General features: G+C 37.8%; 1 protein-coding gene across 2 annotated transcripts in view; it reads right to left on the bottom strand.

Moving 5' to 3' along the window:
- LOC129464718 (cytosolic beta-glucosidase) overlaps positions 1-27,080 on the bottom strand; it is a 134,224-nt gene extending 107,144 nt beyond the window's left edge. For both annotated transcript variants that reach the window (XM_055246083.1, XM_055246084.1), the window contains exon 1: positions 26,944-27,080. In XM_055246083.1, coding sequence (XP_055102058.1) covers positions 26,944-27,001 — 58 coding nt within the window. In that variant the 5' untranslated portion in view covers positions 27,002-27,080. The remainder of the gene's footprint in view (positions 1-26,943) is intronic.
- Between the last annotated feature and the right edge of the window lie 563 nt (positions 27,081-27,643).

Here is a 27,643-nt window from a genome sequence, read left to right as displayed (position 1 = left end):
CATGGAAGCACATTTTATTATTATGTCACAGGAGGATGGAAGTTTCCAGAAGGATCCCTCCAAGAAAAGAAAAAGAAACAGAAAGTTTCTGATGTGTTTGAGTCAATCAAGATGCAATTTACATTTCTGGCAGACAGTGGGCAAAAAATTAAGAAAAGGATCAAATAAAAGAAAGACAACAACAAAAACAAAGACAATTATTAACTCAGACCAAACAAGAACTCTACTGAAAAAAATTAGTCTTAGGACATTAGTGGCTTGGTTGTGCACAATATTTACATTAAAAATGATGTAAGAACTGAGTCACAATTTAAACAAAATTTGTTAAATAACCAAATTAGAAAAATGGAGAACAGAAAGTTTACTTTGTATAATGTTGTATTCAGACTAGAAAAAGAAAAAATTTATCGTATATAATAAGAAGTCAATATGTCATGTTTTCAACTAGAAAAATCAAATAACTATGCATGTATTTACATAGAAGTAAATACAATTAAAAGTGTTGGCATTCAAGAACATAAGAAGTAGAGTGATAAAAAAGATGATTCTTTGCTATTGGGTGGTATGACTCTCAATGTTCTATTTCAATTTTTAAACCATGCACCTATATTACAGAGACAAAACTAAACATTCAGTTAGAAAAATAAAGATAACCACAAGAGAAGAGAACTCACTACTTTTAGATCCCAAAGTAGTGAGCACCTATTTGTAGTTCAGAGTGGTATGACATACCTTGGAGTCATGTGGAAAGGAACAAGTGTTGTTTGGTTGTCCCAGTGACTGGGATGCTACTGATATTTAGTGGCACAGCCAATAATAAAGTGGAGAGCAGCCAACACAAACAAGAAATGGCCATGTTGAACGTCAATAGCACCTCTCCTAGGAAACACTGCACTAGATGGGAAACAGAGTAAAGCAAAACATAATGACAGGGGAAAAAGCTAGAAGAGGAGAAAGAAAATACAAAAGGAAACCATAGCATTAGAAAATATACCATAATAATATGGCCAAAAGAAGTTGAAACATATTGGTAAGCACAAAAATTACCAATTCGTTAAATATTCCTGTTTGAACAAAGGTAAGGGTTAAGAGAAAAAAATATTTACCATGCAAGTATTTTTTTAAAAGTACATTTAGCAATATTAATAATATTTTAAATTAATACAATTAGAAAGCATTAAATTGAATGAATAGTAATATTTTCATATTAAGTTACAGTGTACTAAAACTATACAGTAATAACTTTTATGCATCTAACAATTGAGTTTTGAAATCTACAGGTAAAAACCTCCCTAGATGCAGGAATATGTTGAAAACTCCACTAACACAATGAGAGACTCTCAGAAATTGACAAAGAAAAAGGGAATTTGATTAAAATAGTTTGTAAAGTTATTCTCTATGGTACACACATAAGCGTATATATGTCTATGTATATTTATATGTGTATGTATGTGTATACTTACACATACAAATGATATACCCACACGTATGAAAGAATGAGAGAGACAGGAATTCACACTCAACAATAAAATTATTTTCAAACACCCATATATAATCGATACAGGCTACACACATATGTGTATATATGTCTATGTATATGTGTATGTATGCATATACACATATACAAATGACACACACACATATGAAAGAATGAGAGAGACAGAAATCCATACTCAACAATAATAAAATGATTGTAAAATTGTATGGTTCACACATATGTGTATACATGTCTATGTATATCTATACGTGTATATATGTGTATACACACATACAAATGATACACACATACATATGAAAGAATGAGAGGGACAGAAATTCATACTCAACAATAACAATAAAATTACTTTCAAACACTCACATATAATTCATACAGGCTACATTATCTGACAACCAACCAGAAAAGAGGGAACAAAAGAAGAGAAGGAAGGAGAAACAAAAGAAAAGTAGGAAGAAGGAGAGAAGGGAAAGAGGGAGGGAAGGAGAAAGGAGGAAGAAAGATTAACAACAAAAAAAATAAGTCCACGTAATCCCAGCACTTTTGGAGGCCGAGGCGGGCAGATCACAAGGTCAGGAGATCGAGACTATCCTGGCTAACACGGTGAAACCCTGTCTCTACTAAACACACATACAAAATATTAGCCGGGCGTGGTGGCGGGCGCCTGTAGTCCCAGCTACTCGGAGAGGCTGAGGCAGGAGAATGGTGTGAACCCGGGAGGCGGAGCTTGCAGTGAGCCGAGACTGCGCCACTGAACTCCAGCCTGGGCGATAGAGCGAGACTCCGTCTCAGAAAAAAAAAAAAAAGTCTACATACCACCTTCTCCAATCTATGTGCTTGGAGTTTTTAAAAATTCTAACTAAATCTTAGATTAAGCAGGAAATAAAAGCAGAATAAATTTTTAAGGAAAATTGTGTTACTAACGTTATCGTAAGAAAATAAACATCTTTAATGCAGCTAAATGCTTTAAAATGGACTTTCCCAAATTGGAGAGTTTACTGTCCAGATTTTCAGAAATTTCTACTTTAGAAAATAGATAAGAGTATGATTAGGCATATTGTGCCTGTTCAGTCATCTCATTCACAAAGACACAGTGAAACCCTAAAATCAACTCAGCATTTCAAGAATCTTTACACCAGGAATGGTCCTAGACAAATGACATGACTCAAGATTTCTCTGCTAAGAAATAAAGCTCCCCAGTCCTCCTAAGACCAGTATCTCTAGGACTTGAGGAGTAAATTACATTCCCAGGATAAAAGACTCAAGCTTAGTCATACTTGCTTTTATCTCACTGTGGAACTTAGCATATGGAAGGAGTTGGAATTCAGTTTTGTCACTAAGTTTAATTATTTCTTCAAAGTATGGGTGACTGAGTGACTGTCTGTGAAATTAGACAACTTACATAGTTACTTCATGAGATATAAGTGTCCAAACTCGTCTTAAATATTTTGAGAGTATTGACTTGATGGACACTATTTGTTTAAGATTGGCCTTTCCCTGTTCTGCCTACCAGGACATTCCCTCCCACCACCCTCCCTAACACACACACACACACACACACACACACACACACACACACACATTCCCTCTGTAGACATAGCTATAACCTGTTTGTTTTAAAAAGGATCACTAAAACTGACCAAACTGAAATAAATATTTATTAATTTAATGCATTATCTAAATAACTGGTTTCCTGACATTAAGAGAAATATAGACTAGATGGCTGAATGACTTTACTCTCTCTCTCTCTCTTCCTCTCTCTCTTCCTCTTTCTCTCTTCCTCTCTCTCTTCCTTTCTCTATCTTTCTTTCCTCCATTTATTCACTTAAGTACTTAATAGTATTTAAGTGAGACTCTGAAATGAGATTTTGAAAACTGAGTTGAGATAAATCAAAACAACTCTAAGATGAATAATACTAAGGAATACTAAATACATAAACTAGAAACATAGATATAACTAGTACAACATACATGTAACAGATGACAAAATAGAATGTCAACTACAGCACCAAGGTAACAATTAGTGTTTTGGGTGCTGATCTAAGCTGCAAACACAAATGCATTTTCCCCAAACAGGGGTCACAACACCTGACACTCTCACCCACATCAGGGGTGGAGATTAATGAGGATTTTCAAGAGGTATTTTCCTTGAACAGAACTGTCCGTGTAATGTGAGTTTCATGCCTCAAAGAAAATGGGAGGATGATTACTTTCCTTTCACTTCAACCTAAAAGAGGACACTAGCTATGGACTGAATAGTGTTCTTTCAAAATTCATATGTTGAATTTCTAACCCACAATACCTTAGAATATGACTATATTTGGAGATAGGGCTTTTGGAGAGGGAACTAAGTTAAAAGGAGGCCACTAGGATGGGGCCCTAATCAAATATGAGTGGTGTACTATAAGAAGAGGAAGAGACAGCAGGGATGCAGGCATAGGACAAAGGCCATGTGAGGACAGCGAGAAGGTAGACGTCTGCCAGCCACGGAAACAGGCCTCCTGAGAAAACAAGCCTGCTAGCACCTTGATCTTGGACTTCCAGCCTCCAGAATTGTCACAAAATAAATTTCGGTTGCTTAAGCTTCCCAATCTGTGGTATCTCGCTAGAGCAGCCCTAGAAGACTAATTCGGCACTCAAATGAACTACTCAGAGGTCATGGTATGAGTCCCTTCAGTTAAAGGAATATGATGAATTGGAGTCTTAACTTCTACTAAATGAATCACGAACCCAAGAAGAGAACAAGAGGAAAGAAACAAAGAAGATGAAAGAAAGAAGCAAAGGAAAACTGAAGCTGGATTGGGATCTTCCTGCAGCCCTAGAGACTGAGAAAAGGATGTGCTTATGTTTCCCCTGGACAAGACACGGCACAGGTGAAGGAGTAATCACAGTGATGCCTTAGCATCTCCCCAAGGAGGCCTACAAAGGCAAACAGAGTTTGTATTCATGTCTTAATGCTGCTGTAACAAATCACCACACACTTGGTGACTACAGACAATTCAAATGTATTCTTTCATAGTTGTAGAGCCCAGAAGTCTGAAATCAGGATGTTGGTGGGGTTGGATCCTTCTGCAGTCACTGAAGTAAGAATTTATCCCATGCCTCTTTTCCATCTGCTGCTGCAATTCTTGGCATTTCTTGGCTGCTTGATGCATCACTCCAGTCTCTGCTGTTGTCTTCTGATGTCCTTCCCACTTGTGTCTCTGTGTCTTCTTTTTTTCTATCTCTCATAAGGGACACTTATTGAATTTAGGGCTCCTTCTAAATCCAGGGTAATTTCGTCTCGAGATCTTTGTCTTAATTATATCTGCAAAAATCCTATTTCCAATGAAGGTCACTTTCATGGAGATCAAGGGTTAAGACTCAGACATATCTTGTGGGGGTCGCTGTTCAAACCACTGCAGACCTCAACAAATGGAAGCTAGGGTAAATGGCTAGATGCCCACAGGACAGAGAAAGTGATGAACTAAAGAACACAGCATCACCTGCATCTAAGATACTAGAGTACTTCTCAGCAGTGAGCCACACAAATGTCTGTAAGAAAAAGAATCAACTCTAAATATCTACCGAAATCAGAGCATGTGATGCCACCTTAAGAACTTTCCATTTTATTACCTCTCCGGCAACTAGGTCAGAAACCATGGTAAACAGGCAGAAATAAGAGGCGGCAGAGAAAGAACCATGGCCACGCTCCTTCTTCCAATAGAGCTAAGAAAGACTTAATTCTAAATTCAATTTGGAATTTTAACTACTTCATAGTCAGATTATTCTAAGCATTGAAATTAGATGGTATTTTGCAACTTAAAGTGTCTATATGCATCAGCCAGGGTCCTAGCAGGAAACAGACAGCACTCAAGACTGGGTTATTGAGGAAAGCTTAAAAAAAAGACTGTTCACGATGGTGTGAGCAGGGTTCAAGGAAAGCAACAAGGGATAGTGTAGTACCTCAGGACTTGCAACAGCAGGAAGTCATTGCTGCCCACGAAGGGGCTGGGGTAGAATTGGTTTACAAAACCTGCAGAGAGTAGCAGTTTGCCAAAGGCTGCCTAGCACAAGAGGAGGCGTTAGTCGAGAGACACAGCCAACCCACTGCAGTCCAGCAGGAAGGAAACCAGCAGGATAAAGACTTTGGTTTCTCTCTCCACCCACTTACCTTCCTATCTCTTGCTAATGCTTCCCATTGATCAAGTCCAAATGGAAGATAAACAACAATGGAATCCATTGATGCCAACCCACATGGGTTGGCCCAGAGCAAGGAAAAGTAGAGACTGGATATGGATAGGCAAATAGAAAATATCCAGTACACAATAAAATTTAAGGTGACCAGAGAAATAGAACCTACCTACATTTTCTTCTAAATGGAAGGGAAGAGTTATCTCCACCAAGCAAGTGTAAAGGGATATTGGGAAACAGAAACAAAGTTCCTTTTATAAGTATTTCCTAAAAGTCTCATTTGTTGACTGAACCAGTATAATACATAACAGAATGTGATTATAATTTAACTACTGACCTGGTAATTTAGAGAAGTGATAAATTCTGACAGGAATATATCAGTCTTGGTTCTGGGACTTGGTCTTCTGGACTCCAGCCTTGCACTGGTGTTTATTTTCTTATGATCTTTTGCTACAAAGACTTCTCAAACTCCCTCTTCATTTATTTTCACTCTGTTTAAGACAGGCGGCTTTTTGTCATAGCTGCTTTTGCCTCTGCTATTCTACAGCAATTATTCTTTTATCTTTCAATTAAGCCTCTTTGCATTCAGTCATTTATGCATTGAATCACGCCTTCTAGTGAAAGACACTTTGCTCCGTCTTTGCAACAAAACCTCGACTCTTCTTTCCATCCATCAGAGCATTGCTAAGGAATACTAAATACGTAAACTAGAAACATAGATATAACTAGTACAACATACATGTAACAGATGACAAAATAGGATGTCAACTACAGCACCAAGATACCAATTAGTGTTTTGGGTGCTGGTCTAAACTGCAACATAGAGACTGGATATGGATAGGCAAATCCATCCATCTATGTTGGTTTCAGCTACTGATCGCTCTATGTTGGTTTCAGCTTCTGACTGTCACTATGCTAATCTGAGCTCCATTTGGAAGGATGGAATGGTATAGTGGAAAAAAACATCATGATAGTAATAGTAGCTATCATTTATTGAGCCCTTATAATGGGGTAAGCACTGTGCTAAGCACTTTACATGCTTCATAACTACTCATGTTCCCTCCCTTCCATTTAAATGTGAGGAATCTGAAGTTTCCTTGAGTTCAAGGATTTAGAGAAGGTCATAGATCTAGCAGTTGGCAGAACTAAAATTGTAAGTCAGATGTGACTGAACAAAGTCTGTGCTCTCCAGCCTTTCAATCAATATTTTCTATACATTAATTCACCTCTGTAGCTTACTATCTCTGTGACCTTAGGAAATTCACTCAATCTCTCTGTGCCTCAGTTTCCTCATATGTAAAATGAGAGTGAGAATAACACCTGGTCTTCCTGTTTGCCAAAATTACTGAGAAAATTTGTTGAATTTAAAACTGACTTGCTGGGGGGCAGTACATAAATGTTATTGTTAATTAACAGTTTTTATACCTACTATACTAGGCTATATTTGCTCATGGGCTGCCTCCCCTTAGAACAGATCTCACAGTAACTAGTCCTTGAGGGAACTGACCCTTATCTAGCTAGTCTACCGACGACTGCAGTCCTGGTTTCTTTTTCTAGACTAGCTGGTGGCCTGGCTACAATGCCTCGCCAGCTCAGTGATCTCTCAGACCTGTGGGTGTGCCCACTGAATCTTGCCCATACATCTCTGTGTTTCTTCTGATGCGTGTAGTCAGTCATGACTCTGGGCTCTAAGAACCTTGAGAAGGACATTCATCCTGTTCCAGAGCTTTTGGACAGGAGAGAATGACTCCTGTACAAAAATGTACTGCAAAATCTGTCCCCAAGGGCAGCAAGTATTTTTCTCAGTAGACGTTTTTTTCTGTTTCTCTTTTAAAGAAAAATAAAGTTGTCTTATTACATAACTGTAGGACAAGAGTTCAAACATTAATGCTTAAAATGCAAAAGGTGCCCTACATTCAAACCTCTGTTACCCAGAAGAAGCACCCTTTGCAACACTTAAATCCTTTAACACTTTCATCCCTCTACTACATGAACATTACAAAGTTCTATTGATCCGTAACTTCTTGGTGACGTCATGTGAAACATAAAATACCCCAAGAAACCTCAACTCCTAGAAATCTGCCTGGCTTGATTGCAAAAGCAAAAGAATTCAAGAATTTTATAAGCATTAACTCAATTTTCACTATTTTCTTATCATTCATAAGTCAAAGATTTTCTTTGTACAAACAATTAAGCACAAAACTTGACTCCCCGAATCTATTCTATGAACTAGGCATGGTAGATTGATTCTGTTTGTTAGTTAAATATGAACATCTTACTTAAAATAATTCCACTTTAATATATGTTTTCTAGAATACACATATAAATTTTACATTCATGGAAATGGGCTAATTCCATCCTCTTTTGACTAATGAGTATCACAGGCATTAGGGGCAATTGTATCTTTCTTTTATCATTTCAACTAATATTTATGAGGCACTACAGTGCTGTAGATACTGAGGCATAATTCTGAGGTTTAAATCCTAGTTTCTATTTCTCAAGAGAAGAAAGAAGGGCTGCGAACAGGTAGATTTGAAGAGCTGTACATGAAGAGATATGGGTTATACCCTGATATTAGCACCTGAAAAAATTATTCTAAACCCATCAACTAAAGAGGCAAGAATTCCTGACTTGCCTAAGCAGGAATGTGGGTTTGTGGAGTTTTTTTCTGTAATTCCAAAAAAATTTTTACGTCTTCCACATATTAATTCACCCTGGACAACTTTACTTCTTTGAGTCTGTGTCCTCCTCTATAAAAAGAGAATAATTATCTCCACCTCACAAAGTTTTTGTAAGGACATGTGTACAATGTCCGGCATAGTGACTGGCAAGTAATAGTTGCTTTTTTTAAACGGCAGCTATTGTTGTTATTATTCTCATCATTATCATGATGGTGAGCTTTTTCTATGTGTGATTTTTATATTTTCAAATATCTTATTAAACTTGTAGTATATTTCGATCCATGCAATATATCCAAATGCATTTAATGACAGGCTATGTCAAAAGGCAACTCTGGTATAGTTTTTGTCTTTTAGAAAAATGCTGTTCAGAATCAATGTATCATAGAAATTAAAAGCCCAACTTGAGATATTATTGTGTCATAGTCCATTGCTTGAGAACAGAACCATCCATCCTCCACGGACAGGTCTGCGCTTGGTACAGATGGGTTGCACTAGATTTGTATGTGCTATAAGTTTTGTTATACTTGAAATGGTTAATTAGAAGAGGTAGGGGAATCTGAAATGTCACAGCAAGTTCCTCTTGGCCCACTGTCACGTTTCATGAATTCTTTTGCTGAACCCATTTGGATTAAGCAGTGACCCAATCCAAACAAATTGCTTTTGTGCCTCTTATCTCCTATACCTATTTATGTTCCAATACATCTGCATAGTGTGGCTCAGTAAGATCCATTAAGTCCTTGGGCAGTGCTTATGGCTAATTTTTTTCTTCTTTGAGGCTCTGATCTCCCACAATAATGTGATAGAAAACTACTGTGCAAGAGTAAGTAAAATACTTTTTTAGAAGAAAGGGAAAGAAGTATAACATATGCAATTTCAATCTGGGAATTCTCTCAGCAACCTTTTGGATGAGAGACAATCATTTCTTGTAGATTTTAGGTAAAGATATAATTTACCTTTATTTGCAGACCCAAAACTCTAAGAAAACATTACTTGTCATCAATGCCTCTAGCTTTAAAAATATTTATGAGGTTGAAATAGTTACCTGGAGGCAGACATTTCATTTCAATGTCATAGGTCAGGCACATTGGCTAACACCCCAGATAATACTGACGTACCTTCAAATTTTAAAATAATATTTATACCATTTATTTATTTATTCATATATAGAGCACCCATCCTGAAGTATCTGGGACACTGAACAAGGTTTACATAAATCTGACTGTTTTTTCCTCTGGGCCATTTGGCTCAGTCTGGTAGACCATAAATATTCAATAATACTTTACAATGACAAAGCATCTTTTATGCAAACATCTCTAAGCACATTATTCACTAATATTACAATCTCCTTTTTAACCTACTGGTAAAGTCATGGAAACTAATTGACTTTCTTCAAGGTCCCAGCACAAATTGTTTATTTTGTAGATTAGAGTCCAGGTGTTCTGATTCTAGTTATAACTAAAGGGAGAAACAAACAAACAAACATATTTTTTAGGTGCTTAAGCTGATGACCTATACTAAATATTTCTAATTGACTCTATTAGGCAAGACGTCTTCCTTAAAGATGTTAAATGTTGTGATGCATCCAACTGAGTTTTATAACTTTTGTTCTCATTTGCCTAAGGCCAGTTACCATTTTCAGAGCCCCAAGAATGACCTAGTTTAATTGAATCCTGTTTCAAACACTTAAACTTTCACACTCTAATCAAATCAGGTTTCTAAACAGAAATTAAAGTTGGAACAAGAAAATAAAACTTTTCGTGGAAAGGTGCTGTTGACGTAATAGCAGAGCTGTACCAGAATATTCATGCAAATTAAAAAGCTGAACAGTTACTGTGAGATTTGGGCAAGTCTCAAAAAGTTAACGCTACCCAAGCAAAAGGAAATATTTTTAAGTATTTTACTTCTTCCCTCAAATATTAAATAATGCAGGTTAAATATAGATAATTAATAAAATACCAAAAAAGGAGATATTTTTTAATCACCCACAATTTTGTCTGTGACACTTATAGAAACACACTACACAAACCTACCTCCAAGCTCAGGGAGCATAACTGACTGAGCCCTCAGCCACTGAGCATTGAAACATGTCATAGCATTTCTACTGACACCACAGTTCCCCAGGCTGATCACAGTCAATGATGAGTGTGGCAAAGCTAAGAAAGTAGGCCTGTTCCTGGAGGATGTGCAACTCTTCTGACAGGTGACTTTGGACCAAGGACTCTCCAAAGATCTTGATGAACTTCTCTTTGAATTGCACTGTAGTCTAAATGGTTCACCTCAACTCCCTTTCTTCCTTTACTCTCTCCTTCACTTGTCAGACATGCATGATAGCCTTTCCTGGCTCCCTCCCCGTTTTCCCTGATATTCATTTCCCTGAATAAATTTCTTGCACATTCAATATCATCTTGGTATCTGTTTCTCAGAGGATCCAAACTAACATACCACCTGATGGCAATATTGATGAAGATGATGAGAAGGATGATGATGATGATGATGATGATGATGATGATGATGATAATGATGGTGGTAATAGTGGTGATAAAAATTATGATGATAAAGGTTAGCATTTATTGAAGTCCTGTTTTAAAAGCCAAGCCCTGTGTTAAGAGACTGCCTAAATTATTTTATGCTGCCAATAAACTCCAATAAACTGCCAATAGGTGTTATTTACCTGAGAAAAGTAAGCCTTAAAGATACTAAACAAGAACAAGACCATATTACTTTTGAATATAAGAAGTCAAATTTGGAATTTTGGTTTTCTTATTTGAAATTTTGGTTTTCAGTAGAGTGTAGAATCACTGGTACTAAAAACCACCAGTTTATACTACCTCTCTGCATTAGTATTTTGCAGTATAATCGTCCAGTTGTTTTTCTGGGTAGTTATTCTATAATTATAGTTAACTCAAAACACAGAAGTAATAAGTAAAACCTATTTTGCAAGAAATTGAACTGTGATCTTATTTTGGGTTTTGTCGATTTTTTTTCCTTAGATCTGGGGAAAATCTTTGCTTCTTTGTTACATGGGTATTACATACATAATGGTGGGAGTTGAGCTTCTAGCGTACCCATCACCCAAATATTGAAGATTGCACCCAGTAGGTAATTTTTTAACGCTTATCCCACCCCACCTCCGAGAAACTGAATTTTTACTTGAAGCTTTTGGTTCTTCTAAAATTTGCAGTTATCAACTTCACTTTGATTGCATAGACCTAATCTAATCATTCGAATATTATTAGTAAACTTATTCTAATAAAGTATTTTCAGATTTGTATCACATATATCAAGAGCCACTATATCAACTCTGTATAGTTTGGAGGAATTTTTCCAGATCATTAAAACAGACAAAGGTCAAGCAAATAAGCCAAGGCCAAGCAACTTAGACAATTGAGATCATTAAAGCATCTAAAATAACAATGCCTAGTCTCCAGTTTTAGAATTTATTGACACTATTAAATAGACCACTTAATAATAAACCAATGGGCTTTTTCAAAATGAAACAATTGGTACAATGAAATGCACTTAAAAAGATTTACATCCCATAGCATATTTCTAAGAAGGAACACTGGCTTGGAACTTGTAGCAGCTTATTAAATTAAGAACAGAACTCTCTGGTGGCAGCAATGCCATTTAGGATAATTTGAGGTTCCTTTGACTCAAAAATAAATTGACTTTCCAAAAATAAATTATTGGGTCGGTCTTTAGTCCTGGCAGATTTCTTCTGGTGTATCAACATGGCTACCTGAATGCAGTTTTCTGAAATTTTCATGCTAAACACTGATAAAGGTAGCTACATATGGTTGCTGCTATATATCTATTGTCAGCATAAAGAAGGGTTCCATCGGCAATGATCGAGAAGACCTAGTTAGATTTGCTTGAAAACTTGGTTTTGCTACGTCAAAACACATTTAAAAACCACCAGACTAGAAATGTTCTAAAGTTATTTCTCAGTCATTCTAAGGTTCTGTAAGAATGTCAGTTCTGTATGGGTTTCCCCTGAGACTTTTCAATTCTTCTACAGAACTTAATCCAGACATTGCAACCTTGCTCATCTTTGCTTCTCTTCTTGTTTCCCTCTATCACCCTCTTTCAAGCATTCTCTTTCATTATGACTTTCACCATCAGCTGTGGCTGTCTACCAGAAAATCCAAACTGAAATGGAGACAGACATTTTCAGTTGCCTCCCAGACAATTTTCTATAAGTACCCTAAGGAATCTCAAATCCAAATTGAAGCTGTTAAATTTCTACCACACAACCTCCAAGTCTGCTCCTTCTCTAGTGTTTTACTTCTCTTCATGGCATCCTCAGCCAGTCAGTTACCTAAACCATAATGAGAGAAGTCACCTTAGTCTTCCACCTATTTCCTTTATGCCCTAAATTGCATTCATGAACATATCCTTTTGGTTTTCCCTCAATGTTTCTTTACTCTTTTTTTCTCCATTCTGTTCCTGACACCCAAATTCAGGTCTTCATCATCATCTGCCTCATCTATGACAATAACCCGACAACTTTTCCCAAGCTCCGTATCTCCTTCTTTCGGTTTATTCTCCACACCGCTGTCAAAACTCTTTCAAATATACAGACCTGACTGTATTACACCCTTTGACTAAGTATATTTTATGGCTGGCAAATAGCTAATGCACATGATGCTAACACTAATTCCTTAGCCTAGCACTTTATGTGCATCACAACATAAGGCTTCAGGTTCTGCCATTAACCCTGTCATCAGAAAACACAGCCTATAGCAGGCTTTATCAAAGCATGAGCAATCTACAAAACAATCATATAGGCACTTAAAAAAATATAAATTCCTGGCCCTCATCTGTGAATACTATTATAGTTTCATATGAGGCCCCCAATCTACATTTTAACTAGAACTCCAAGTGATTCGAATACATCCTAAAGTATTAGAATTCTAACTCATGTGCCTACTTAACTGTACATGACTACACCATTCCAAAAATACAACAGAAGTATTTATACTTTAATGTCTCATGTCAAAATATTTTTTCTGCTGATATGCCTTTTCTTGTGTCTTTTCCTGAAAACAAAACAAAATAAAACAGAAAACATGTCTTCATAAAACCCAATTTAGATACCCCAAGTAATCTCACACACTTTATTATTATTATTATTAGTTTGAGATAGAGTCTCTCTCTGTTGACCAGGCTGGAAGCTGGAGTGCAATGGCATGATCTTGGCTCGCTGTGACCTCCACCTCTCGGGTTCACTAGATTCTCCTGTCTCAGCCTCCCAAGTAGCTGGGATTACAGGTGCACATCACCATACCTGGCTAATTTTTTTCTGTATTTTTAATAGAGATGGGGTTGCACTATGTTCAACAGACTGGTCTTGAACTCCTGACCTCGTGATCTGCCTGCCTCAGCCTCCCAAAGTGCTGGGATTATAGGCGTGAGCCACCGCATCCGGCCTCACACACTTTATTCTTATTTCCCCATCCTGCCCACCTTTGCTGCAAAACACTCTTTTGTCTGTTCTATTGTTGGGGCTGTCACATCCTACTGTAGTCATGTACCTGCCTCTCTCCCCACGCAGAATGTCAGATTCAAGTGATCATTTTGTTCACCTTTATACCGCCAGGCTCTAGTACTCGCAGTAGATAAATTTCTAATTGGGATTAACTACTAGCTACATAAAAAATAAAATGTAATTTAATTATTCATTTCATGCTAGGGAAGCCAGGTCTCCAAATACAACATGAGACAGAACTTTAAATTCTAGAGAACTTAATCCAGACATTGCAATCTTGCTCGTCTTTGCAGATGCGGATCTTTGGGATAGAACTTTTCTGAATCTTCTTACGTAATTTTCTCCAAGCATGAGAAAAGTCATTATCCAGCAACAAGTCAGCCACGTCATAGCTTTAGTATGGTTGTATCTGGTCTTTATTTCAGCCATGGAAAGTGTACTAGGATGACCCTAGGGGGATATTTGGTCTCAGCTGTATAATATCTATGCTGAGAACCTCTCAGTTCTCCCTTCATCAAACCACTTGGGAACAAGAATTTATGTGTGCCTACATTTGCCAAGTTCTCAGCACTATAAGGAACCAAAAGATACACTAGAGTCCCCATTACCTCCATTACTGTATCCTGCTCTTCACACAAACGCAATAGGGAATGAGCAAAGCCCCTTTGTAATATCTCACCCTGTGAAAGAACCTTAGTCTCCCACACTGTTACAGAGTGGCTGACGTGCAGCCCTAACCTGTGTCTGCAATCTAGTCCTGGATAATAACTTAGAAGATAAATGAAGTAATGGACCATCAAGAGAAAATGTTGCTTTCCAAAGATCCCCAAGTATGCATCTGCATGATGGACTACAATGACTCCAAGGAAGATTATTGTCTTTAGAGTAAATAATATGCTTTTTTCCCCAAGTCTCAAAGCCTGTATTTAAATGATTATTCATAGGTGTTATGGGAGACGTTAAGGCTGAGCTTGGCAATTCCCAACGTAAAAATGGGTAATGTTTCAAAAACCTTGTTTATGAGTCACCTGCCCAGAAACTCACCATTGCCTCTTACATTATGTTTCAAATTCCCAGGCCAACCCCCAAATCTATTTATCCTCTTTATAGACATGAAGAGTATTTAGTGACACCTACCCCCGTTTACAGCATTGTTCCATTGGGAAAATGTCCTCTCAGTTCCCAGTCAAATGGCATGCAAATACATTTCTACCTGCATTTGGAGGGGCATGGGGCATGGGGAAAGATGAAATAATGAGAGGTGAATTTGATCATATATTCCCAGAAATCAGAATTCTGTTCATCTTATACATACATTTTTAAATGCCTGTCACTAAATGATTATTGTTCACTAGGAGCAAAGAATTGCAGCCTCCACTATCAAGAGAGAGATTTTCAGAGTTTGAAAGTGGTTCCTACCCTCTCTGTTACCTTGATAAAATATAAACATGATTATAAGAAGATTTCACATTGAATCCGAAACTTCTAACCTCATCTGTATGTTCCATTATTCCTTTAACTCCATTAAGCGCATATTGTAATTAGTATACATTTTAAATAGGTTTTAATGGGTGCATCATAGGAAATATTTTCCTATTTTGAAGTAATTTAAAGCCAAATAAATTTACAGTTTTGAAATACAAAATAAGCTCTTTCAGATTTAAAAAAAACTTTTTTCTATTATTAAAATGTAAAGGATTTTTAAAATCTCATTTATTTTTGTCAATTGGTTCTGCTTAACATTCTTCAGCCCAGTCCACTCTCAATTATCCATGCTAAGGAAGGGGGATCAGTGGCCTGGATAATCTAAAACAGCAGACGATTTTAAAAGCCCTTGTATTTGGCCTGGGCATACTTTACAATCAAATTCTGATTATCCATGCTAATGAAAGGAAGAGCAGGCACCTTGAGAAAGATCCAAAGCCAATATAGATCTGCTCATCTGGTTGAGGGTGCCCCAAGGAAGAGGGCCACATAGTAGAACAGAAGGAAAACAGCAGGGCCCCAGCTGCTGCTGATGGCACCACCTACGACATGCAAAATACAAACACACAGCTGCAATAGTCATATCAACACTTCTCATGATGTTAGTCCTCTTTAGATACACGGAGTTATGTTCAAACGCCTCCAGGTAAAAAGGCGTATTATCCATGCTGTTCCAAATTGTTAACGTAATGTTTGTTTATATATACTAAATACCTCTTTTAGGGGTTCCCCTTGCCCCATCAGTCATCAAGCCCTTTACTACCACTGCCAAGTTCACAGTAACACACTTGGGAGAGTAGCATAAAAGATGAAAGAGGCAGTGTGCTGGAGTAGCTCAAGCTCCAGCCTGGAAGTGAGAAAGGCTGGATCTTTGTCACCTTTTAATCCCTGTTGATGCCAATAGTCATGTATATTCAAACAAAGGGAACAGCATGTGCAAAGGTACAGAGGCATGAAGGTCATGGCACATTTAGCGAATTCTATATGCTTTATTTTGGTCAAAGAGTAGGACACAAATAGAGAAGCAGCAAGAGGTGAAACTGGAGTTGTAGTCAGAGAGAAAATTGCAGGGTTTTTTTCTGCTATTCAAGAAGTTCAGAAATTATCCTGTAGAAGGTCAGAAGACATGTCAAGTTTTTAAATAATTGTTGAAATTCACTGAACGGTTAAGATTTGCACAGCATTGTTCTATGCGTTTGTTACTTATGAACACATTTATATTTACAATGATCCCAAGATAAGCACTATCACCATTCTCATTTTACAAATAAGGAAACGGAGGCCTGCAAAGCTTAGATATCTTCCAAGATCATACAATTGGTAAGTGGAGTCAGGGTTTAAATCCAGTCTGTTTGATTTCAGAGCTCATCCTCTCTCTCAGAAAATGGAATAATGTGGTCAGATTTGTAAAAGACCATGCTAGAAGTAATATGCAGGAGAAATTGGAGAGTGGGGAAGAGAGAAGGAGACTTTAAGAAGATAAGAAATGCTAAGTTCCAGAAGTAAAGGAAAGGTAGTAGGAATGAAGAAGATGGGTATAATCAAGAGGTTTAGAGGAGATAGAATAAGAAGGAATTGGTAAAATAAAGGAAGGAGTAAGAGGAACAGTCTAGCATATTTCTGGTTTGGGCACTTGTGTGACGGTCTAATAATTTTTAAAGATTCATTTAACCTTGTGTACCAGTGAACTTAGCTAGGAAGCAACCCCCACCAGATGGGCAAGCCGAGGAAGGAACAGCACAACCAATACCTTTTTTTCCTCCAGTACAAGGCTGGCACATATTTATTCAAGTAAACAAATGTCCTCTCTTAACTGACTAATTTAGTAATGACAAAAAAATTCATGTATGACTGTGTGGTCCAACAGATAGAACCCCTACACCAAACAAATAATTAGGACACAGTTATTTTTATCTGGTTTCTCAAAGTTAAATATATTGGCTCGCATTTAGCTTTCTGTGTAACATCCTTGTGCACTGTAGAAACACAGATAAGGGAGAGAGGGAACAGGAAGAGGAGAAACGATGCAGAGAAATGTTATAGCTTATCAAGATATTTCTAAGTGTGTTAAGAAAACCACAACCATTTACAGAATGCTCTTATCACAGAAATAAGCGTATATGTACATGTAAGTCTATGGATACATAGAAAAATACTGAAAATACATATTCTAAAATTTTAAATATCTACTGGCTGATTATTTTATTTTTGGCTTGCTTGTATCTTTTAAATGTTCTAAAATTATCTTGTATTCCTTTCGTAATACAAAAAAAATTTCTAAACATATGTGATTAGCACCCACTCTACTCAGAACCTTGCTGATACAAAAGAATACACAGCCAGACACGGTGGCTCATGCCTGTAATCCCAGCACTTTAGGAGGCCAAGGCAGGCAGATCATTTGAGGTCAGGAGTTCAAGACCAGCCTGGCCAACATGGTGAAACCCCGTCTCTACTAAAATTACAAAAATTAGCCAGACCTGGTGGCAGGTGCCTTAATCCCAGCTACTCAGGAGACTGAGGCAGGAGAATCACTTGAACCTGGGAGGCAGAGGTTGCGGTGAGCCCAGATCATGCCACTTCACTCCAGCCTGGGCGACAGAGTGAGATTCCATCTCAAAATAAATAAATAAATAAACCTTTCCAAAAAAAAAAAAAAAAGAAGAATATACAAACAGGTGGACCAACTCTTATCAATAAATAACTTACATATACACATAGGGAGGGCAGCAGATATCTTTCAGCACTGCCCATGACGCCAGCTGAGGTACTGGAAAACTTGGTAGATGCAGAATCTGTGTTCAGGAATTGAAGGAGGTAATAAATTATGAAAAATGCAAATGGATTGGATCAGCTGACCTCAAAAGCAGATGACGAGACGTGTTCTTTCTTGGTCATAGTCACCTCCCCCTACTATGACTTTTCTCACAGTATCTGAATATTTTGCTTTCTCTTGTTATACTGTCTGAAATTCCATTAATTCCACTTTAGCTCATTTTCTTAGTCCATTCTGGCTGGTATAACAGAACACCATAGGCTGACTGGCTTATAAAGAACAGAAATGGTTCAACTTGGTTCAACTCGAACTTATGAGTGAGAACATGTGGTGTTTGGTTTTCTGTTCCTCTGTTAGTTTGCTGAAGATGATGGTTTCCAGCTTCATCCATGTCCCTGAAAAGGACATGAACTCATCATTTTTTATGGCTGCATAGTATTCCATGGTGTGTATGTGCCACATTTTCTTTATCTAGTCTATCATTCATGGGCATTTGGGTTGGTTCCAAGTCTTTGCTTTTGTAAATAGTGCTGCAATAAACATACATGTGCATGTGTCTTTACAGTAGAATGATTTATAATCCTTTGGGTATATACCCAGTAATGAGATTGCTGGGTTAAATGGTATTTCTGGTTCTAGATCCTTGAGGAATCACCATGCTGTCTTCATCACACACTGGGGCCAGTCACAAGGTGTGGGGGAAGGGGAAGGAGAGCATTAGGACAAATACCTAATGCATGCAGGGCTTAAAACCTAGATGACAGATTGATAGGTGCAGCAAACCACCATGGCACATGTATACCTATGTAACAAACCTGCACGTTAATCACATGTATCCCAGAACTTAAAGTAAAATTTAAAAAAAAGAAAAAAAGAAAAGAAATTTATTCCTCACAGTTCTAGAGGCTGGAAGTCTAAGATCAAGGTGCCACTACAGTCAAGTTCTGGTGAAGATGCCTTCTTGGTTGATAGATGGCTGACTTCTTTCTGCATTCCCACATGGCTGGGATCTCTTTTATTTAATATGAGGCAGAATTCCCATTCATGAGGGCTCTGCCTTCCTGACTATAATAGTCTGCTTTCACACTGCTGATAAAGACATACCCAAAACTGGGTAATTTATGAAGAAAAGGAAGTTTACTGGACTCAGTTTTACATGGCTGGGGAGGCCTCACAATCATGGCAAAAGGTGAAAGGCACGTCTTACATGGTGGCAGGCAAGAGAGAATGAGAACCAAGTGAAAAGGGAAACCCCTTATCAAACCACCAGATCTTGTGAGACTTACTCATTACCACGAGAACAGTATGGGGGAAACTGCCCCCACCACGATTCAATTATTTCCTATCAGGTCCCTCACACAACATGTGGGAATTATGGGATCTCCAATTCAAGGTAAGATTTGGGTGGGGACACAACCAAACCATCTCACTGATTAATCACCTCCCAAAGGCCCCACCTCCAAATACCATCACATATGGGGATTAGTGTTTCAACCTATGAATTTGAGGGGAACACACACATTTAGTCTATAGCACTCATCTTCTTTATTAAAAAGCACAGGACTAGAAAACTTCTAGAAGTTGGATATATTAGTGATGACAAGGAGGATGACAATGGTAAAAGGGGGCAATTCATTCATTAACTTTGAATAGAACCTCATGGTTTATGAGGCACTTTCAAATATTAATGCATGTTAATAAAGATTTCCACATAAGTTAATATTATATTAAAGTCTTTAAAGATTTCAAATTCAAGGTGGGGAATACAGTGAACATATTTAATTCCTTTTCTTCTCACAACCCCATTGAAATAACAGTAAATAAGAGAAGGAATCCACAACTGAGCTGAAAACAAACAAATAAAAAAGGTCTCAATAGAACAAAACATTTACTAAAGTACTTTTCTGGGCCAACCAATTCGGAGAGAAGACCAGACCTCAGAGCAATCATTATGGTAATTAAAGGATTATCTATCTTATAGCTGGCTTGATGGATTTTTCTTCTCCATAAACAGGGTCATTGGTTCTGCCTTTACCCCATGTTGAAGTCCTAAGAAATACTTCATAAAAGTGAGAGGTGTGACTGGGAAAGACTCCTATCATGGGTACTGAGGCAATAGAAAAAAAGCAGAACAAACTCTAGAGCTAAAAACATGAACTTGAAAGGACATGCAGAAAGGAAACACAGAAGTTAAAATCAAGCACACTCTTCCTTGAAGTCCTTGCTATATGGCAGTTATCAAGGTCTAAATTTTGGCTGTTTCCACTCATGCCCATAATCTTTTGTGAGACGACTGACTATCAATAGATCCCACCAACTTATACAGAACTCTGTTTTCTTACAGAGCCATCCCTGACTCAGTTCATAGAACTATCTAACTTCAAAGGAAGCCTAAATCAGTTACTGATATTAATCAAGATAATCATTCATTCATAAACATCATATGGCATTTGACAAAAAACAAGTAACCCAAAAGATAAGGACCAAAATTCTTTGATACACACAAAAAAGAAAAAGAAATTAATTTTAAAAGTTTTTATTGTGAATTGGTCATTTATAATTATGTATATTTACACAGTATGAAGTGATGTTATTATTTATGAATACAAATTTTAAAAATTAAATCAAGCTAGCTAACATATTCATCACCTCAAATACTTAACATTTTTATGGTGGGATCATTTGAAATTTGCATTCTTAACAAATTTGAAACATACTATATTATTAACTATATAGTTAATAATTTTTTGAGATGCAATAGATCTCAAAGAAAAAATTTTTTCTCCTATCTGACTGAGGTTTTTTACCCTCTGATCATTATCTCCCAAGATTCCCCCTACCCGCTAGCTATGTAACCACTATTCTGTTCTCTGCTTCTATGAGTTTGATTATTTTAGATTCTACATTTAAGTGAGAACATGCAGTATTTGTCTTTCTGTGCCTGTCTTATTTCACTTAGCATAATGTCCTCCAGGCTCATCCACATTGTCTCAAAGGACAGAATTTCCTTTTTTTTAAGGCTGAATAGTTTTTCTTTGTGTATATATTCCACATACTATTTATCCATTCATCTGTTTATGGACACTTAGATTGATTCCAATATAGATATTGTGAATAGTGCTGAAATGAATATGGAAATACAGATATCTCTTTTACAAACTGATTTCAAATCTTTGGGATAAATACCCAGATGTGAGATTGCTGGATCAGGAACTTAATTTTTTAAATTAGCATTATTAAAGAGATTTGAGAGGTGACAACATCCAGAAAATAAAATATGGCTCCTGAAACAGAAGCAATTAAATAATTCATTCCTAAAAATTCGAAATATGAGTGCCAAAAATAAATATTCAATAGAGGAGTTGAAAAATAGAATGAATTCAGCTAAAGTCCAAACACAGTTAAAGTATCGTCATTTGGAATAAAAAGTTGAAGAAATTAACCAAGATCCAAAGAAGCACAAAATGTAAGAAAAAGGTCTTCAATATTCATCCAATGAAATTTTTTCAAAAGACAGAGAGATCAGCATTAGGAATTTGCAAGTGAGAAATTGGAGACTTAGAGAAGTTAAATAATTAAACTATCTAGTAGTCTATAAACAGAGTCCGATATATTTTAGATGTGTCCCCCTCCTAAGCCCAAGGTTGAAATTCAATCAATACATCTAAATGTGGCCTCAGTAGTTGTGTATGGCTGACGTCCACTCTGACCGGTCAATCCAAATGTCAGTCTAGTCTATGCCTACTATTTACAGTTGGCATCTGATTGGTGAGCATGGGGAGTATATTTGTTGATTAATATTTGAATATCATCCCTCTCTAAGCCTATACTCTTCCAATGATGCCTACATCATTAATTTCATGGTACAATGAAAAAGGAGGGCAATATTTGATATTTTTGTGAATTTCAAATTTGAAACTGGGGGAAAGAAATAAGAATGGTTTCTGTCATGTCAACTTTTAAGCTATGATAAATGTCATGGGTAAATGCCCACTTCTCTGCTCCCTGTTTCCTTACATACCGAGAAATAAATGACCATGCTTTAAATCTGCTTCCCTTCCTTCTTTCTTAGGTGGTCCAGACAAGGAGCATATCTGCCTGGATATTCCTCTTCTTGAAGAGTACCAAGAGCAGCCAAGAGATCAAGTCTCAGACTGCGATGTTTAATCCATGGGATTTGGCAGAAAATACAGACCAAGACACACAGTTAAAATCCACTGGGTGAAGAAAGCAATCAGGAAGTGGTCTTAGAGAAATATGGGGCTTGTGCTGACATTTACAACGAGTAGATGAAGTGTGTCTCCAGCTCAGGTTCGTGTGAATCAGTTGAGTTTTTTTATAAAAAAGGACCAAAGAAAAAACAGCCTATATAGAAACACCAAAAACTCAACTTAAAACCAAAAAATACAGCTGCCATGTTCTTTTTCCAATTTTTTAAGGGAACACACACATACACACACACACAAATGTCTTAACTACAAGAATCCACCTTTAACGTATGGCAAATAGAGATGGCCAAAGTCTGAGGCAATACCCAATTTCTGCTGACATAAAACCAAAGTCAAACTTGAAATCAACTGTTATATTAGATTAATATCAAGGACTCACAATGGCATTCATAAAACTGAGGACTTTGGCTCCTTAAAAACCACAAACTCAGATCCCACTAGGAAGCATTAACACAGTAGTTTAGACTTTGCTTAGGATTTGTGGGATTTTGCAAAGCATGTTCGCTCCTTAAGAGCCTTCCCTGAAATCACTGGGAGTTAGAAGCTCTTAAGAACTGTAAATTGGGTCCTCAACGTCATTTTCCTATCTCCTCCGTGGCCTACCATCAAAGTAAACAAAATGCCACAGAGCTACGTGATGTTTTTGCGCCTCACGTTCCCTCCAGCCAAACACAGAGGACAGAGTCAGCTTCGCAAGGGGTTAAAAACCATGGGAATTTTTCTCTACTTAAAAATATTGCGGGAGACTCACTTCTGTATGTATGATGATTTTTTGCACTTTCTTCCCTGCCTCTTAGTCTAACAAATACATTTTATAGGTTTTACACAGTTCTTTACAACTCACCTAAAACACATAATTTTCCTCCTGCTTATACCATTTATTTATTATTTATTTATTAGATTTATATTGCGCTTTCTTCCAAAAGGCTCAAGGCACCATGCAGTCAACTCTTATGTAATAAACATTAAACTCTTCTCTAAGACCATAAACAGTGAAATAGCCAAAGGAGAGGAAGAAAGGATCTGAACAAGGACAAGACAAAGGAAAGGCCGTGATTCCGGCAAAATACGCAACCAAGTAGTCAATGTGTTAGGAGACATGGTGATAAGGCCCAGTCCCTGCCCCTCTCAGTGGGCCCCACCTGCAAAGACCCTGACAGTATTTTCTATATGGAGACAAAATATCTCCATTTTTGCAGTGAGGGTAAGGGAGAGTATGCTAGTTATTCTTCAGGGATTCCAAGAGAGTATCTGAAAACAAATATACCTATACAGACAACTGTATTTTGAAATACAGTGGAAAGAGAGACAGTAGAAAGAGATACATGGTACTGTTTTACAACAAATCTTTAAAAGTGTTAGATTTTTTTTTACAAATACAATTCAGGCTCAGTCTTCAGTTCTGCTGAATGTCTCCTGACTTCCAATGTATCTACAGACCTTCCAAGGCCAGGGCAGCACAAAACTGCAAAGATTAGCAAAATCAAAAAGAGACAGGCTGTTCTCACCTTTTAAATCCAAGCCATGCTGATTTGATGAAGCCACGAGTGAACTTCCTGCACGGTAATCCAGTCGGTGGTGGGAGAAATGGTTAAACAGTAACTCTCCTGGCAACTGCTGGTGAAGTAGTCAAGCATAAGCAAGGAGGGAATAGATTCTAACTTGCAGTCCAAACAAGAAATGACCATTCCCAATAAATGGAGTAGACAGTGTAACTCTCCTTCTCTCAGAGTGCAAGAGAATACAGCCAGGAGAAAGAAAAATAATAATAGTATTGGCATTAATATTAGTATTTGGTGAGCACTACATGGGGGCACTCTTATACCACAGCTACATATGCTTACCTCTTCAGTCCCTAGAACAAATCTACAGAGAGAATATGACTATGTTTCAAATTTCACAAATAAGAAAACTGAGGCTTAAATAGATTATTTGCCCAAAGTCACTCTGCTAGTAAGTGCTTGAGCTAAAATTCACACACAGCACAAAAGGATCAGGAAGAGCTCCTAGGGTGGAAGGCAAGCAAGCATGCAAAAGTTATTCTGTGAGTTGACAAAAATAGCAGGCTGATGGCTCTTGGCAGAGCACGCTGGATCAAGTACCCTACCTAGTAAACTATAGATAGAAAGTTAATAGCAGGTTAGAGGCCGCAAATAAAGACCTCAAAATATGGCAGAAGCAGGCCTAAGTCTGAAGAGCATAGGACAAACTAGCTCCAAGCAGACAGAAGAGATGCAACAGTATTGAGATCGTGTGAAGAGAGGAGCTCAGAATGGGCCAGTTAAGGTTACCTCCAGGTCCTAAGTGGGCAGGAACTGAAAGTTGGTGGTTGAAACCCACTCTATTGTCTTGTATAACTAACTGCATATTTATGCCAAGTTAACTGTAGAGTTCCACAGTGAATCATTCTTTGTAATCCTTTTGTGATCCTCCCAGATATGAATATGATGCATCGAGCACTTACTAAATGCCAAGCACTTAACACACATTATCTTATTTAAACCTCATAGCTGTGCTACACAGGAGACACCATAATAATCTCCATCTTACAGGTGAGGAGGCACAAAGAAGATGAGTCATTTGGCCAAAGTCACAAATCTAGTAAAAGGAGAGATCAAATCCAAGTCTAAAGAGTCTTCCCCCAAAACTCATCTTAATAATCACCAATGCTTTGTTGCTTCTAGAATCTGATTCTATTTACACCATTCTGATGCTCTACCATGATTTCTCGGATTTTTCCAACCTCTCTTTTGAGAACGAAACTAACCAAGATCATTGCTTTTGTTTTTATTCCTAGAGGGTCAGCCTATTCAGTCACCCTCTATGACAAAGTGGAAATTATCTGGAAGAAGATGAAAGAAGATCCCATGTAGTGAGAAAGGTGGCATGGAATTTCAGCCAACCAGGACATTGTCAGACGTTCTTTTAAAACAGCCTTGTATCACAGATCATATATGTGCAATAATATACATAATCCCCCAGTGGGAAATGTCTTCTACATGGCAGTTATCACAACTGTGTAGTAGAGATTCCTCCTTCCCATTCTAGAGGATGGGGAAATAGCAATTGAAGCTGGGAATCACAGGCAGCATGGGTTGTACCAGGATCAACTTGTCCTGTTTCTTTGTCTAGAAAGATCTCCCCATATTCAGATGGCACTCTCCTGCTCATACCTTAAGTTTAGACGGAATGATGCTAGTTCACAAAGATCCTCCTTGATGACCCATCCTGAAGAACTGGTTTTCACGTGACCCTTTCCACAACATCCTATTATCACCATAGCACTTACCATAGCAGTCATTATTTCATTGATTGATTGACTTGTTTTTCTTGGTGTATAAGTTTTCTAAGGGTGCTGTAACAAAGTGCCACAAAATGAAAGGCTTAAACAACAGAAATGCATTCTCTCACAGTTCTAGAGGCTGGAGTTCCAAAATCAAGGTGTCAGCAGGCTCATGCCCCACCGAGTCTCTAGGTAAAATCCCTCTTGCCTCTTTCTAATTTCTGGTGGCGACTATTGCTGCTTAGCTTACTGTAACATTCCAATCTCTCTCTCACGCACGTGGTGTTCTCCTTGTCTCTTTGTCCAGATTTTCTTCTTTCAAATTTCCAAATTTCTCAGTGTCCAAATTTCCTTCTTAGGACACCAGTCATATTGGATTGCATATCTGCCCTGCTCCAATATGATCTCATCTTAACTTGGCTAATTACATCCTCCAGTGGCCAATTCTGGCTTCTAGAACTGTAAAAGGATAAATTTATGTTGTTTAAGCCCCACAGTTTATGATATTTTATTATGGTAATCCTAGGAAGCTACTACAATAACTCACTTTGCTTTGTTTAATCCAGGGTTTCACATACTTATTTGACCAAATAAATATTTTCTCCATGGTAACTATTAACAATCTCTAATTCCCTGCGGGAGGGAAGTGGGGACAAACGTGTTTTAGAAAAGTAAAGCTAATCTTCCTATTTCACAGATGAAGAAACTGAGACTCAAGGAGGACAAAGAATTCACACACTCGTGTGTGGTAGGATGAGGACCAGAACTCAGGCTCCACAGCCACTCTGGGTGCTTCGATTTACTTCTCCACTATTTGCTTCGATTTACTTCTCAGCTGCCCCAGGAAATATGGTGGCCTACAAGCTTAGGCTTGGCTTGGTGCTCACTAAGAATAGAACAGGGAACTTTTCCCAATTAATGAGGGGCTCTTTGAAAAAATCGACCCAATATTTTTCCAGCCAACAGAAAAAAATGATTCTCCTTTGCAGAGGAGTTGGGACAAATGGATTCTAGAAATCAATTATAAATGCAGCTGGCCCAATGTAAACTGATGTCTCAGCTGAGTTTGGACTGACTGAAAATCCAGCCACAGCTTGGTTTTCACCTCTTCATCCCTCCACCCTTCCTTGTGCCTAAAGAAAGAGACAAGAGAATGTGAGCCCCCACCCCTGACATGTTTGAAAAGGGAAACAAATTCATTGATAACATTGTGGAGTGTTCAATTCTTTGCTTCTTTTCTTTTTGCCTCCTTACCCCACCATCTTCCTCAGGTACACAGAACACACCAGAAATAAAGCATTCCCACCCCAGTGAAGGGGAGAGTGTCCCCTACCTTCTACTTGATAAGCTGCAGTAGCTGCCGCCCATCCAAATCCCACAGGGAAAGCCATGGTTTAAGAAGCTGTCTACTGGGATCCTCAGCTGCCAGAAGCAGAGCACCCTTTGGCCAGAGGAGCCAGGCAATTGTGCAAACAGAAAATGAGCTCTCACCCCAGAATGGAGCCTCAGAATGCAAATATTTATGCAAACAAGAAGGAAGCAGGGGCAAAGGACACTTGACTGCCACAGCCTTGATAAGAATCCAAGACACTTTGTACTTGGATTATACTTTCTACCCCTAGCACTCCCTGATTCTTAACAGAGTTGATAACCCTGGGTGCTAAGTCCCTGATTTGGCAGGGCACCCATTTACCTGATGTTTTGCCTTTTAAAGTAACATGAACATTGTTTTAAAAAGTCATATAATCCTACTAGAATTTTCACTTAGTTCATTCATCCCAATTCCTGATCCGTACTCTGTAGAGGTAACCACTTTTAACCATTTCTTCTGATATTTAATCCCATATTGTTTAAATAATAGGGTGTTGCTTCTTATTTTTTTCAATTTTAGATAATTATTGACTTCTGGGTATAGCGCAGAGGATCTAGCGCGCTCTCTCTCTCTCTGTTCCTCCTCCCTCCCTCTTCCTCTTCCACCTTCTCCCATCTAGCCAACATAATAAAATTACCTTTTCATTTAAACGAATTCAATA

Source organism: Symphalangus syndactylus, chromosome 16 (assembly GCF_028878055.3).
Source record: "Symphalangus syndactylus isolate Jambi chromosome 16, NHGRI_mSymSyn1-v2.1_pri, whole genome shotgun sequence".
Classification (NCBI taxonomy): domain Eukaryota; kingdom Metazoa; phylum Chordata; class Mammalia; order Primates; family Hylobatidae; genus Symphalangus; species Symphalangus syndactylus.
The sequence above is the reverse complement of the archived record's forward strand: the minus strand, read 5'-3'. Positions and strand labels throughout refer to the sequence as shown.